Source organism: Aristolochia californica, unplaced genomic scaffold, assembly GCF_029961685.1.
Source record: "Aristolochia californica isolate CCGP_79_NKW_82.1479 unplaced genomic scaffold, dmAriCali1.0.hap1 SCAF_4, whole genome shotgun sequence".
Taxonomy (NCBI): domain Eukaryota; kingdom Viridiplantae; phylum Streptophyta; class Magnoliopsida; order Piperales; family Aristolochiaceae; genus Aristolochia; species Aristolochia californica.
The window spans coordinates 42,190,372-42,203,874 of NW_027182103.1; the positions used below are offsets into that span (position 1 = coordinate 42,190,372).

The following is a 13,503-nucleotide window of genomic DNA, read 5'->3' on the forward strand; positions in this document are numbered from 1 at the left end:
ACTCTGTGTGAACGCCCATCCTGTTGCCGACCGCATCCAGGGCCTCCTTGAAGGCCTTGCTCCCGAAGATCTCCAGGCCAAACTCCTCGCACCATTCTTTGATGACATGGGGCGGCGTCCTAATACACGCCGCACCAGTTCACGGCGGATCCTCCGCCCACAGTCGACCCCGCCAGCACCAACGCGCTCAAGTTGTTGCTGGAGATCATGGCCTGCCCTTTGTACATTTCGGCCGTGCTAGGCTCCTCCAAGAGAGTGAGGTTTCTTCTGACAAAGTAGTTTCCTTTCTCCAACACGATTACCTTGTAGCCGGCTTTGGCGCGGACGCCGGCGACCAAACCACCGCAGGAACCTGAAACAACTACGAGGGCGTCGCAGCTGATGGTCAGAAAAGGAGATGAAGAACCTTTTTTTCCCAGAGGGCGCGGGATCGCCGCTGTCGCGAAGCCGGCTTTGTTGAGGGCTTCAAGGACGACTATTTTGGGATCGTCGATGTTGACGATGCATCTATAAAGTTCACATTGTCGAGAACTTCAAGCACTTGAAGAACCTCTGATACAAGAAGAAGGAACAACATGACCAAGACAAGAGGATCTGATCTCTACTGTGTAGTGGCAGCTGTGAGGAATTTTGGAAGTACGGAAACTGGCCATCCACACATAAACAGTGTGCCAAACCAGGTTGATAGTAGCCATAATGCCAAACGAAGCCATGGATGTCTCAGGCCCCGTGATAGCGTGCCCGCCAATTGCAATATGACAACATAAATCAAACTCCAGATATGAAAACATAAGATGAAACGCATTTCATGACATCCATTAGTACCCAGGTAATAAACTTCGATTTAATTTTGAGGTATAATCTAAGTTCAGGGGTGAGACGTCCCACCCCCTATGTAAAATTTAACATGGTTAAGATGCCCACCCCCAGAATGTAACCTCTCCAGCCATCCGAATCTAGATACATGAAACATTAAAGCTATGTAAGGCCAATACACCCACCCTGGTTGTATCAAACTTATCAAAAGTAATAATACAAAGATATGATACAACTTGGTACATTCTTTTCCTTATGCAACTCGAGATCCCCTGATATGTGATAAAAGACATGTGTCCCTAATCAGGGACTCGGTTTCCTAATATGTTTTTCAGCAATATGAGTGTGGCTCATGTTAGAAACGTTCTTTATTTTTTAAGTTGACTCATTATTAAGTAATTTTCTTTATATGTAGGAATAGTGGGATAGTTGTAGCTGCCCATCACTTCCAACTTCACCTCTTTTGATGGGAAAGATAGTTTGAGAAATTGGTATGTTTGGACTCCCTCCGTGTGACGCATCATTTGTCAAATATTTGTGTATTTAAAGCAAGAACCAGGAAATGAAAAATCAGTTTATTGAAAGAACTAAATGGCTTACAAATAACCTTACAGAAAAATAGAAGATTATTTCGTTTAACTATCCGAAAGAACTAGTCTAAGGATAAAAAATAGTCCCGAAGGAATAATTCCTTCAGTAACAACTTTAACCTCCTCCCTTAAACTAAATGCTTTTAACAATCAATTTATACTTGGATCCGAACAAACACTCAACAGATCGCGTATTTTTAAGAACGCGTCAAGCTTTAAAGGCTTAGTCATTATATCTGCAACTTGTTCTTGCATATGACAATGAACCATCTTTACAAATTCATCTTTTGTGAACTCACGAAGAAGATGCAAGCGAACATCAATGTGTTTGCAGCGACTATGCATCATTGGATTTTTAGAAAGCTTGGTTGTTGAACTGTTATCACGGTAAACTGTTGTGGAATCATGTTGAGCATAGCTGAGATTTTCCAATATCTTTCTTATCCATATTGCTTAACATACACATGAGGTTGCAGTAATGAACGCAACTTCAGTATTGGACAAGGCGACTACAGGTTGTTTTACTGCTCTTGAGCCCAACATAAATACATAACATGAAGTATTTTTTCTATCGTCTAAATCCCCAACATAATCACTATTTGTGTAGACAATCAATGTCTCACTTCCTCCCTTCTTGTAGAACACACCAAAATCAATAGTACATTTCAAATACCTTAGTATCCTCTTTGCTACTTGGAAATGAAGTTCAATAGGGCAATCCATCAATCTACTTATGAGACTCGCCACAAACATAACATTTACACGAGTGACAATCAAATGCATAAGACTTCCCACAATCTGTTTATAGAAAGTACTGTCTATCCTCACTTCGTCTTCATTTTTCATAAGCTAGGAACCATAGGATTGCACACTAGGTTGCATTTATCCATGTTGAACCTCTCCAACACTTCCTATATATATATATATATATATATATATATATATATATATATATATATATATATATATATATTTCTTTTGACTAATAAAAATGTCATATAATCTTTGCATCACCTCAATGCCAAGAAAGTATTTCATTTTTCCAAGATCACTCATATCAAATTCAAGCATCATGTTTTTTTAAACTCAAAAAACATAAACTCATCATTCTCAGTAAATATAATATCATCCACATAGATACACACAATTAAGATCTTACCTCCATTTCCAATCTTGATGAATAAACTATGTTCATGGTGGCATTTCTCAAATCCTTCTTTCATAAAATAGGGCTCTATACGACTATACCAAGCTCGTGGAGCTTGTTTAAGTCCATACAAGGTTTTTTTTAGTCTTTATACCTTCTGCTCATTGCCCTTCTATTCATAGCAGGGAGGTTGTTCGACAAATACTTTTTCACTTAGTTCACCACACAAGAAGACTAATTTTACGTCTAATTGGTAGATTGTCCATTCCTTCAGAGCTGCAAGAGAAATCACCAGTCGAATTGTATCTAACCGAACTACAGGTGCAAAAACCTCAATATAATCTACTACATGCTTTTGAGTGTATCCCTTTGCTACCAATTGGGCCTTGTACTTATCCATTTCTCCATTCTCATTGAGCTTTGTCTTGTAAACCCATTTTACCCCAACCTTCTTTGCTTCAGTAAGTAAGTTTGTCAACTCCCACGTATCATTTCTCTCTATGACTTCTTTTTGCATCTTTTGCTTTTTTCCACTTCATATTTTCACAGCATCGCCAAATGAGGTTGGATCACTGCTTGCAAACAAAGTTTGGTATGCATTATTTTCTTCCTTAGAGAGACCTTCTCCACTTTCGTAATCTTTCGTCCAAGTTGGTGGCCTATTTTCTTTATTTGACTCATCTGAATGATCACTCTCTATATCTTTTGTTGAATTGTCACGGTGATCAGCTTTAATGTTTCCTCCATTGTTATTTATTGTGAGAGATTCTTTGTCACTTTCCCCCCAATCTAGATCAGTTATAATGACTTCTTCATGACTCTTGCTCCAATCCCAACTGTTTTCTTCTTCAAACTTCACATTTTTGCTTACTATTATCTTATGAGAAACTGGATCATACAATATGTATGTTTTCGATGCCTCATTAACTCCGAGTATAATACATCTCACACTTTTGTCATCAAGCTTAGTCGTCTTATTATCAGGAATATGAACATGTGATATGCAGTCAAACACGCTAAAATGATTAACTAATGGTTTAGTTCCACTCCAAGCTTCTTTAGGAGTCATGTTTTTAACTACTAAAGTTGGACTTCTATTCAGAACATAGACAGTCCAATTGACTGCTTCAGGCTAGAAAGTTTTTAGACTCTCTCTTTCTGAAAGCATACTTTGAACCATATCCATAATGGTCTGGTTCTTTCTCTTTGCAACTCCGTTCTATTGTGGAGTATATGCCACTGCCAGTTGTCTACGTATGTCATTTTCCTTACAAAAATTTGTGAACTCGTGTGATGTAAATTCTCCTCTACGATCAGTGCAAAGACATCTTGTATATGAAACGATTTCTTTCTCAACACGACTCTTATAATTCTTGAAAGTAATGAAAGCTTCTAATTTATCTACCAAGAAATAAACTCAAGTTTTGCGGCTTTTGCCGTTTGAAGTGGGGTTGATTGGTCCACAGATGTCAGCATGCACCACTTGAAGATTCTAAAAAGCCCTCCATGTGCTCTCTTTTGGAAATGGATATCTGTATTGTTTTCTTACCAAACAGTCTTTACATACCATGGGAGTTGTAAATTGAGGCAGCCCATTCACCATTCTTTTCTGTTGAAGAGTTTTTAAGCCATTGAAGCTTAAATGTCCATATCTAAAGTGCCAAAGTCGAGCTAGATCCTCCGTAAGAGAAAAAAACATATTTCTTCTTTTAGTTGTTTCTGGGAAGGTAAGTTGAATATTCTATTTGGGGTCATTGCAGTCACCATGACCAATCCTCTTTCAGGATGATACATTTTACAATTCCCATGTTGTATGAGATTGCAAACCCTTTTCTTGTAGTTATTCAATACTTAGCAAATTAGTTTTCAATTCTGGAACATAAAACACCTCAGTGATGACCTGCATATGTCCATTCACCAGCATTTGTATGTGTCCTTTTCCTATCACAACTATGCTTGAATTGTCTCCCAACTTTACAAAATTGTTAAAACTTTCATTAAGCATGGAGAAAAGTTCTTTCTTGCCACACATATTGTTGTTGCAACCCGAATCAAGGAACTATAACTCTTTTTTACTAGCTTCCTTGGAGTCCACATATGCCATTAACAACATTTCTTCATTAACTTCTGCATAGTGTGCCTTTTGTCTTTGTCCCCTTTGTTGGGCATTCATATTGAAAACGTCCAAACTTTTGATAATTATAACACTCAATGGTAGACTTATCAAAGTTTTGCCTACCTCGTCCTCTTCTTTTAAATCCACCACGACCTCGTCCTCTTCCTCCTAATTGCCCTTCATAAGTAACCTTCAATGCTTGTTCTTCAACAACATGATTATTCATGCGTTGTTCATGCACTAGAAGACTGCTTTTTAGTACATCAATAGACAAGGTGTCTAGATCATTAGACTCTTCAATAGAGCACACAACATAATCGAATTTTCAACATAATCGAATTTTGTAGTCATTGATCTTAGAATCTTTTCAATGACCACAATATCCTCCATTTTCTCACCATGAATCCTCATCTTGTTGGTTATAGTAAGGGTTCGAGCAAAGTATTCAATCACAGATTCTCCTACCTTCATGTTGAGCACCTCAAATTCCTTTCGAAGCGCCTATCGTTGTACACGTTGCACCCGTGTCGTTCCCTTGTACTTTTGCTTCAAGGAGTCCCAAATATTCTTCGTTGTATTCTTTTTCAAAATAGTTTCCAGGACTTATCGATCGATGGCTCGAAAGAGATAATTCTTAGCCTTCAAATCCTTCAATTTTGCATATGTAATCACCTTCTTTTGTCCTTCTATGAGTTCTGCCCCTGCTTCTGCTGTAGGGGATCCCTTCCTCTATCAAGTCCCAATATTCCTTCGAGTACAGAAAATTTTTCATGAGCATACACAAGTGATCATAGTGTTCATCAAACTTTGGAATTATTGGTTGAACAAAGCTACTTTCAGTTGCCATTCTTACTAGGCCTCAATAGTTGACTCAGCTCCGGTCTGGTCTAGTTAGGTCGCTGGTCCAATCCGGTCTGGGTCTAATCTGCACCCGTTTACTAGACCCCAAAATTTGACTCAGCTCGGCTTAGGTATGGTCCGGGTCAGTCGTTGGTCCAATCTGCACCCAATGGTTCGAATTAATTTCGCTTCCTAACTTTGTGCGGAATTAATTTCAAGCCATCATTGTCCCCGCGACGCTGGTTCCTGAAATAGCGCAGCACAGGAGGTCTTAGAAATGGAGGAGGCTATTTCGGCGAGGCCTCAGCATCGGGGCGAGAAGTCTTGACAGATCGCTCGTTGCTAATGACCATTGGTGACAGAGTCTCTCGGAAGACCGGATCAGAGCACCAGTAGAGGCGCTGCACGTGACCTCTCTCCTTCTACGACTACGACGTTGGAAGACGAGGGTAATCGTGGGTTCGCCAGAGAAGATTTCAAAGTTCTCTCCTTCTATGGTTGAGGCTTTGCCGATCGGAATTTTCCTCTCGAAATTGTCGTCGAATTGGTTAACCTGGCTCTAGTACCAAATGTCGAATATTTGTATGTTCAAAGCAAGAATCGGGAGATGAAAAATCAATTTATTGAAAGAATTAAATGGCTTACAAATAGCCTAATAGAAAACAGAAAATTCTTTTGTTTAACAATCTAGAAGAACTGGTCTAAAGACTAAATAGTCCCGAAAGAATAGTTCTTTCAATAACAACTTTAACATCCTTGGCTCTGTGGCACGTTGGAACAAATCTGAGACCGGCTCTATGTGCACCGACATTGAGCTCATGTCGGATCGTAGCCAAGACCGGGAGAGCAGACATCCTACTCTCCGACTGTCCCATAGTGTTGTACGCACCAAAGAACCAAGAGGTGTATGCTTGTGGCTGGAGGTTGAAGACAACCTCCAACATGCAGAAATATAAAAAAAAAACTTCAATGTGTGTCACACATGGATGTGTGATTAAAAAAAAAGCAATTTTGGTGTTACGCGAAGGATTTGAAGCTACAACTTCAAACTAGCGCCTTAGACCCTCTCAACCCTCTCAACATGAGAGTTATAATTGAAAACATTTAATTTATATATGTATAATAGAAAAAAAAAATTTGGTTTTCATGTTTTTTCCCCTTATACATTGGAATAAAATAGTTGTACATGCATATATGATTGTTTAATATGCATACTTTAGTTTATTTTTTATTTGTGAAAAATAATTATTTAGGTTTTATGCATACTTAAATATAAGGAATTAATAATTGGCATAAATTTTAGTCAATTATTTTGATGTCATATTTTTGTTTATATTTGAATATTTAAGTAATAGCAACATCATTCTTAATTATGAAAATATTTAGTGACATTAAGCTTAGTCACGTAGAGTTAATGACATAAAAATTATGATTAATCATGAAAATATAATAATTTAACCCCATAAGGTAATTGTTATATTTAAGTGATTAATTAGGATGAAATAGAAATATTTTAAAAAAATCTAGTTGCCCATAGACCTAGAAAATTCCTTTAGAGATAAATTTTTGATCTCATCATATAGTAATATAAATCGCTTATGTGTTATGATCTAAGCCCGTAGGAAATATTATAATAACATATTAATTTATTTGTTTGTGTACAATTACATGGGTAAATATTCACTCTTTGGCTTCATTCTATGTTTTAATAAACATTGTTGTTTATTTTGCAATTGTTTGAACTTTATTTGTTCCAAATTTTTATTCCTCTAATATTATTAATCTAAATGGTAAAAATTATGCTGATCGAAAGGAGAAAATTCTCCTTGCATTAGGGTAAATGACTAAGCAAATATGCTCATTTTTGTGCCTTGAAGCATTCATACTCTGTAAGATCTACTATTGAAGCTTATGTTACTCATGTAACCAAATTACATGGCATGTTATGGACAATAGTCTCGGATAGAAACTCAAATTTTTTCGAGCTCCTTTTGGAGAGTATTTTTAAATGTCTTTTTAAATACATAAAAATTGATAGATACAATTTTAAAAATAATTCTTTCCTTTTATTATATGAGAAGTAAGAAATAAATATGTTCGAAGAGTACTTTTATCATTGTGCATGTGAATAGCATGAATAATTAAAACTTGAAAGCTCCGTTATAAATCCTAGAGTAGATTAGCCGGTTGAATTGGTTCAACCGAACCCGGTCCCCTTATTCAGCTCACGAGACTGTAAAATTTGTTAATCAAAACAGTGAATCGGTCAAACCGGTCGAGTTGCACACCACCCATGACCCACCAAGGGAAGGAGGGTAATGTCGGAAGGCCATATATTTATATGGTTATATATGACCTCTGTTAAAAGCCAAGCCACGAGCGGGAAGTTTCACAGGGGGTTTCATTTCTTCATTACTCTTTCTTATTCTATAACTTCCCAAACAGAGGGAAATTATGTTCTTTGCTAACCAAGATTTGTGTCTTTCGATCAAGACTGGTCATTGGGAGCCTGTCCTCATCGCTTCAGCTGGTGAATTTTTTCTCAGGTGCCTGCTTCTCTCCCAATTTCTTCTTCCCTTGGGCGGATCCTAATTCCCTCTGTTCTTATACAATCTCAGCCTCCTGTTACGGATTAAAAAATTTAAGGTAGTTTTCGGATGTTTTTGTCCTCTGAGACCTTTTGTTATATTGTGAATAGGAGATCTGGTGTCTGTTAACTTTTTCTGGTTTTCTTTAGGATCCTAGTTACCAATATCTTTTAGCAAATTTTGTGTATTTACGAATCATGGTTTTTCCTTTTAAGATCTTCCTTTCTGTCTTTATTGTTGGTCGTTTACAGGAATTACTGGTTACTCTATGTTTTTGCAGTTATAATAAGTTTTTGCGACTGCTGAGTATTGAGTGTTTAACTTCCTGATGCCTTTTGGTTCGCAGGGTTCAAAGTTCCTAGTTATTATATTAATGCTAGACTTATTATTGTTTGAGGTATTTTTTTGTTTACCTTACTGAGAAAATGAGGTTTGAATGCACTAGTTTGCTGTGTGGTTATCACATATCTGAAAATACAATATGATTTGGTCGTTGCAGATTCTGAGCTTGCCTGTGCCAGTTAACACACACTATTGTTTTTCTAAAATTCACTGTTGTATTGCCCATTAAATGCTGGCAAATGTTGTGTATCACACGGCAGATCCGGGGTATGTTTTACCTTCCTATAGACAAGGAAGGCTAAAAATTCTACATCCCTACGTCTGTATAGACGTATTAATGCTGCACCATTTGCTTGTCAGGAATTTGTTAGCTATGGATAATCTGAAGAGGCTTATTGTTGTGGAGCAAATCACCTTGGACAATACTTCAATGAAGTGTGCTCTGGATGTGAAACCAAATGCGCATCAAAGTGGCAATCAAGCAATATCTTGTCCAGAGGAAGTCATTATTTCCTGCATCCCTGAGACTTTCCAGGTCCCCCTATGGTGTGGATAATCTCAATTGAATATGCTGCACCTATAAAAGGTACATATTTCAGATTTATCACTTATTTCTAGTTGTTTGTTAGTTTGGGTTGTTTTGTGAGCAGGTTGAGTGTTCACATTTTTTTTCCAAGGAAACACATTATTTACATCGTTTATCTAGTGTTTTTTTCCTTCATATCTGGCACTGACTTCCTCATACAGCTACTTTGTGTTGTTTATTGTGAAACACTCGCTTCCTTATGTTTGTTTCGTTGTTGTGGTTTGTCAGATGATTGAGACATTGATGTCATTCCTGTTATTAGCAAGTGATGCTTAAAGATCTACTTATTCTCCCATTTCCCATCTCTTCTTATTCTCTGTTCTCAATGGCATTACACGAATTTTCTTGGATATGTTGCACAATTCCTTGCACAGTTACCTATTGCAATAGTCAATGTGAAATGTTATTAGTCTATCTCACTTGATAGAGAGTCCAATTGGTGCTTGTCTTTCTAATCTTTGACTGAGCATGAGGCAGTTATGCACACCCAGTGTGCAGGTGTCATCGTGAAGATTTATTTTTTATACATGATCATAGAAGGCCTAGTTTTTGGTCTATCCTCACGTGATAGATAATGTGGCATAGTGAAACTTATCTGTTATGCTTATGCTTGCTGCTTTATCGATGCCAGTAGCCTGTCAGTTCAAAGAGGAGGTGCTGGTTTGGGGTTGTTAAATTGTTTCTGGAATTAGGTACTTCTTTTTTACTTCACCATTTGTGCATTTAAACTCTCTGTAGATCTCTGTCTTGTTAAAGGGTCACTCTTTTGGCGATAAAATTATTTTATAGGATGATCTCGAAGATGATGTGGATGATGGCAACAACTGTAAAGGTTTCTTTTGTGGTTCTCCTATGGTGCGCACTAACAACCCACTGGTCCTTGATGTGCATTTTGTCAGGCAGACATCTTCTTTTATAGCTTCCACATGGGAATGGCAGAAAGATTGCTCTCATATGGAGCTTCCTTGTTTGGTGAGAAGTCCAAGCCATTGGTCAGAATTTAGGGGTTTTCTTGTGGAAGTTGGGAGTCCCATTGCTTTGTCCCTGCTCTTGCTTAGAGTGTTTTCCAGAGCGAACTTTTGTTGTTAGAATGTGTTTTCATTACTGGTATATTGTATAGATCTCAGGATCATTGTTTATCTCGTGCAGGCAGTACTTCCTGCAGCAGTCTACAGCCTTTTACCATTAACTCTTCATCCCGCCAGAGAGTCCTTTCTTTTGCATATATTGGTGCCTTTAGTAAGTGTCTATCAGTTGTATCACCAGCGAATTTTTGCTTTGTAGCTTTTGAAAACTAGTTCATGTTGGACTTTTATGTATATATATACATAAGAGAATGTGTATATAAATTTTGTGCAAGCTTATTGGCGAACGTTCTTTTTTTTTGGGTTTTGCTTAGTGAAGTGTGACTGTGATGCTTGTACACGTGGGTATAAATTTGAAGAGTTGCCTTCACATGGTTCGCTTTCATGTGTTGTTACCTACCCACTGCGTTTCATTTTCACCGATAGCTTTGTGATATTTATTTTTCAGTAAATAGGCTTAGCAATTAGTTCAGATTTAGTCTGGATTGATTGGTGTATGCGTTGTTTGAGAGTGTTTGGTTAATTAGACAATGGTAGGCAGGTTTGACCTTGAACTAACTCAATTCTAAGCCTATGATTGCATGGTGATCCATCGATAGATTATAATTGGTAGATTGGGGCTTTATGATTTTATTACTCTTTAATTACACAAGTATATATTTTCTATTTTGCATGAAGTCTAGTTTTTTATGTGCATGCTGCTTTTTTTCTCTGTTTTTGCTGGCATTATTTGGATGGTTCATCCTTCTTAAAAAGGGCTTTGGCTTTTTGGAAAGATTGTTTAAGAGAAAAGGTTTTAAAAATGTTCTTTAAATAAAATAGATCAAATTGTGGAGGTTTGCTAATAAAGATCTCCATGTAGCAAGTTTGAGCAGTCTTATGCCAGTGTTTTAAAACTGGAAGATTGGCAAGTTCTAATTAAATTATCCAATTACATCAAATTGTATGTCGATGGTATATTTATTTTTCTTGATGGCGGTATGAAGGCCAGAAGCTGCTGCTAGAACAATCACCTACATGACACATATAATGATCTCTCTTTGTATAATACATCAGCTCTCTCTAACTTCAAAAGGTTGCTCGAAATGGAGAATCACATGTGACTCTGGAAAACTCTCTAGGCAGGCAAGAGGAGCGAGCATGCTAACGCTCTCAATTTTGACTCTTAATTTAATACTTCCTACCAAATAAAGAAGTTTCACCAGACACTACTTCTTTACCCATGGACACTTCTGATTGAGATGCAGAACTGCAGAAGCCGTAAAAGGGATCTCTGCCTCACAAACTGAATATCATCCACCTCGTCCGCAGTTTGAGGGGTCCCTCGAGTCTCATATTACCTGCTTCGAAGTGATAAAGAAAGAATTTATCTTCGTTCTTCATTGTCTTCTCCGCACGTATGTATTTTTATTACAATTTCAACAAAACCTCTCAAATTATTTATTCTCTCAAATTCCTTTTTTCTTTGTTTTGCATTTTGACAGATTGCACTTGCACAAATTAGCAAGCAGTATTTGCAGTGTATTGAATGGTTCACTTATGCTGGTCTGGTAGAGTTTTTTGGCTCCAGTCCCACCAATCCTACTTAAGCTTGAAGGTATGCACCTGCTTCTATGGCCGCAGAAACAAAGCAACGCAACACTTCCAGGATTGTAGAGTGTCTAAGTGTCTGTCCCTGCTACCACTTCGTAGTAGTCCATCTTCGCTGGTATGCCACTTATTGCCAGATATCCCCCGAACTTTCTATTCATAGAGGACCTAAAAGCCATCCTTTGTTCGATAATTGACTGATTATTCTCTGAAACGAAGGGTTATTGAGCCGGTATTTGCCTCAGCATCATCGTATAGTTCTTGTGAAATCTGTCTCGTTAGTGTTTCTAGCACAATTTCATTAGTTTTGTGGCTCTGGTCTGTCAGGCACGGGTTCCAGAGCTATTGTGGGTGTATCTTATCTACTCTTTGTAGGCGGCGTTAATGCATCTATGACGACTCTCTGTAGCTTTAATTATCAATGTTTTATTCTATGTATTAGCTAATTTTTTGGTTTGTGTTGTGATGAGATTTTATAATTGCAGAGTTATTGGAGGATGATGATACATCGCGTGGGAGGCAACCGGTCCTTCGCGATGTCCACCACTCCTAAATCGAGAGCTGTTACCGTGCTGCTGGACGACATTATCGACGCCAGCGTAACATCTCCAAGTTAGTTATCTAGAGATATTAAATACAAATTTTCCTTTTCTGGCTTTTAGTCTCATTGAGCATACGTGAATCTTTTTTTTTTTTTTTTTTCTCATATTGTTTATTTTTAATCTAAACATGGATGAGCTGCGTCAGAAGAAGTAAAAATATCTAAAGATGCATTTTATTCGTAGTGTTCTTGGCTAGCCTTAACTATGCACGAAAACCATCGCTTAATCTGCAACATACACCCCAGCTGAACATCAGAGAAAGAAGCAACTTAAGTCCTCGATTTAAAATGAAACCTGAGAAAAGAATTTCCTCTTGCAATAATACTGGTTTACCATTCCAACTTATAGAACAATAGGCGAGGTTTTCATCCCGAGGATTTGAGACTAGCATTCTGCAAGGTTGTACAGTGAATCCTGCATGTATTCCTTTGATTTCATTGTAGTAAATGAAAACAGTAATTGAACATACCTGTGTTAACATTGTAATAGGACCTTGAAGTTACCTGCCAAATGGAAACAGTATATGTTTTGATACTTATTACTTACACTTTTAACTTTTGTTGCTTATGGTTGACATTTGTAGATTCTGTACAAGAAGATCCCAGGCTCCTCCAAAAAACTATATGAGGACAACAGAGGCCAAGGTGTTGAATCCACGGAAATTGACGTGTTGAAAAAATATGTGAAAGAAGTTTATCTTCTTCTCAAGGCATATATACCAGACACACAGGTTGATATACCAGCGGAGATCCCATAACATCATAGTAGTGGGCTCAGCACTTTGCATTAGGTGCTGGCAGGAAATCTCACCGGTTAGGCAACTTCTGCTTTTTGTCTGGCAAAGTTCAATTCATCAAGATTGTGGATCATGCATGCATTTGGATGTTTTCTTTTTGGGCATCTCTAGCAGGCTCTTTTGAGTGCCAGGATAAGAAACATAAACGTATAACAGGTACAATCTTAAGTAAGAAATATTTCTGTGTAGAAGATATAAGGGTAATTAATCATTTTACTTGTATTATGGTCCTCTTCTATATTATGTTTATGTGGGTTGGCTGCATTTTTTTTCAGCTTCATAGCTCTTCTATATCAGATGCCATCGAGTTTGACATGAGCTTGAATATTCTGTTTGTCATCTTGGTTTTCATTCCAACCATCTTTCCTGAAGCATATATTCTACTGATGCCAAGGTCAGCAGCCA

At 37.6% G+C, this 13,503-nt stretch overlaps 1 protein-coding gene and 1 long non-coding RNA gene across 4 annotated transcripts; one reads left to right on the forward strand and one right to left on the reverse strand.

The window, feature by feature from the left end:
- Window positions 1–3,088: 3,088 nt before the first annotated feature.
- On the reverse strand, window positions 3,089–3,622 carry LOC137963368 (uncharacterized). Its single transcript, XM_068810496.1, has one exon. It carries the CDS (start codon window positions 3,620–3,622, stop codon window positions 3,089–3,091), a length of 534 nt encoding a protein of 177 aa, XP_068666597.1.
- A 4,282-nt stretch (window positions 3,623–7,904) lies between these two features.
- LOC137963613 (uncharacterized) lies at window positions 7,905–13,323 on the forward strand. 3 transcript variants are annotated; one of them, XR_011115223.1, is made up of 6 exons: window positions 7,905–8,055; window positions 8,800–9,025; window positions 9,657–10,264; window positions 11,595–11,707; window positions 12,186–12,312; window positions 12,886–13,323. It is a non-coding gene; the product is annotated as an uncharacterized lncRNA (long non-coding RNA). The 3 variants fall into 3 exon arrangements; XR_011115224.1 differs by lacking the exon at window positions 7,905–8,055 and adding an exon at window positions 8,100–8,155; XR_011115225.1 differs by lacking the exon at window positions 7,905–8,055 and adding an exon at window positions 8,529–8,706.
- Window positions 13,324–13,503: the final 180 nt, after the last annotated feature.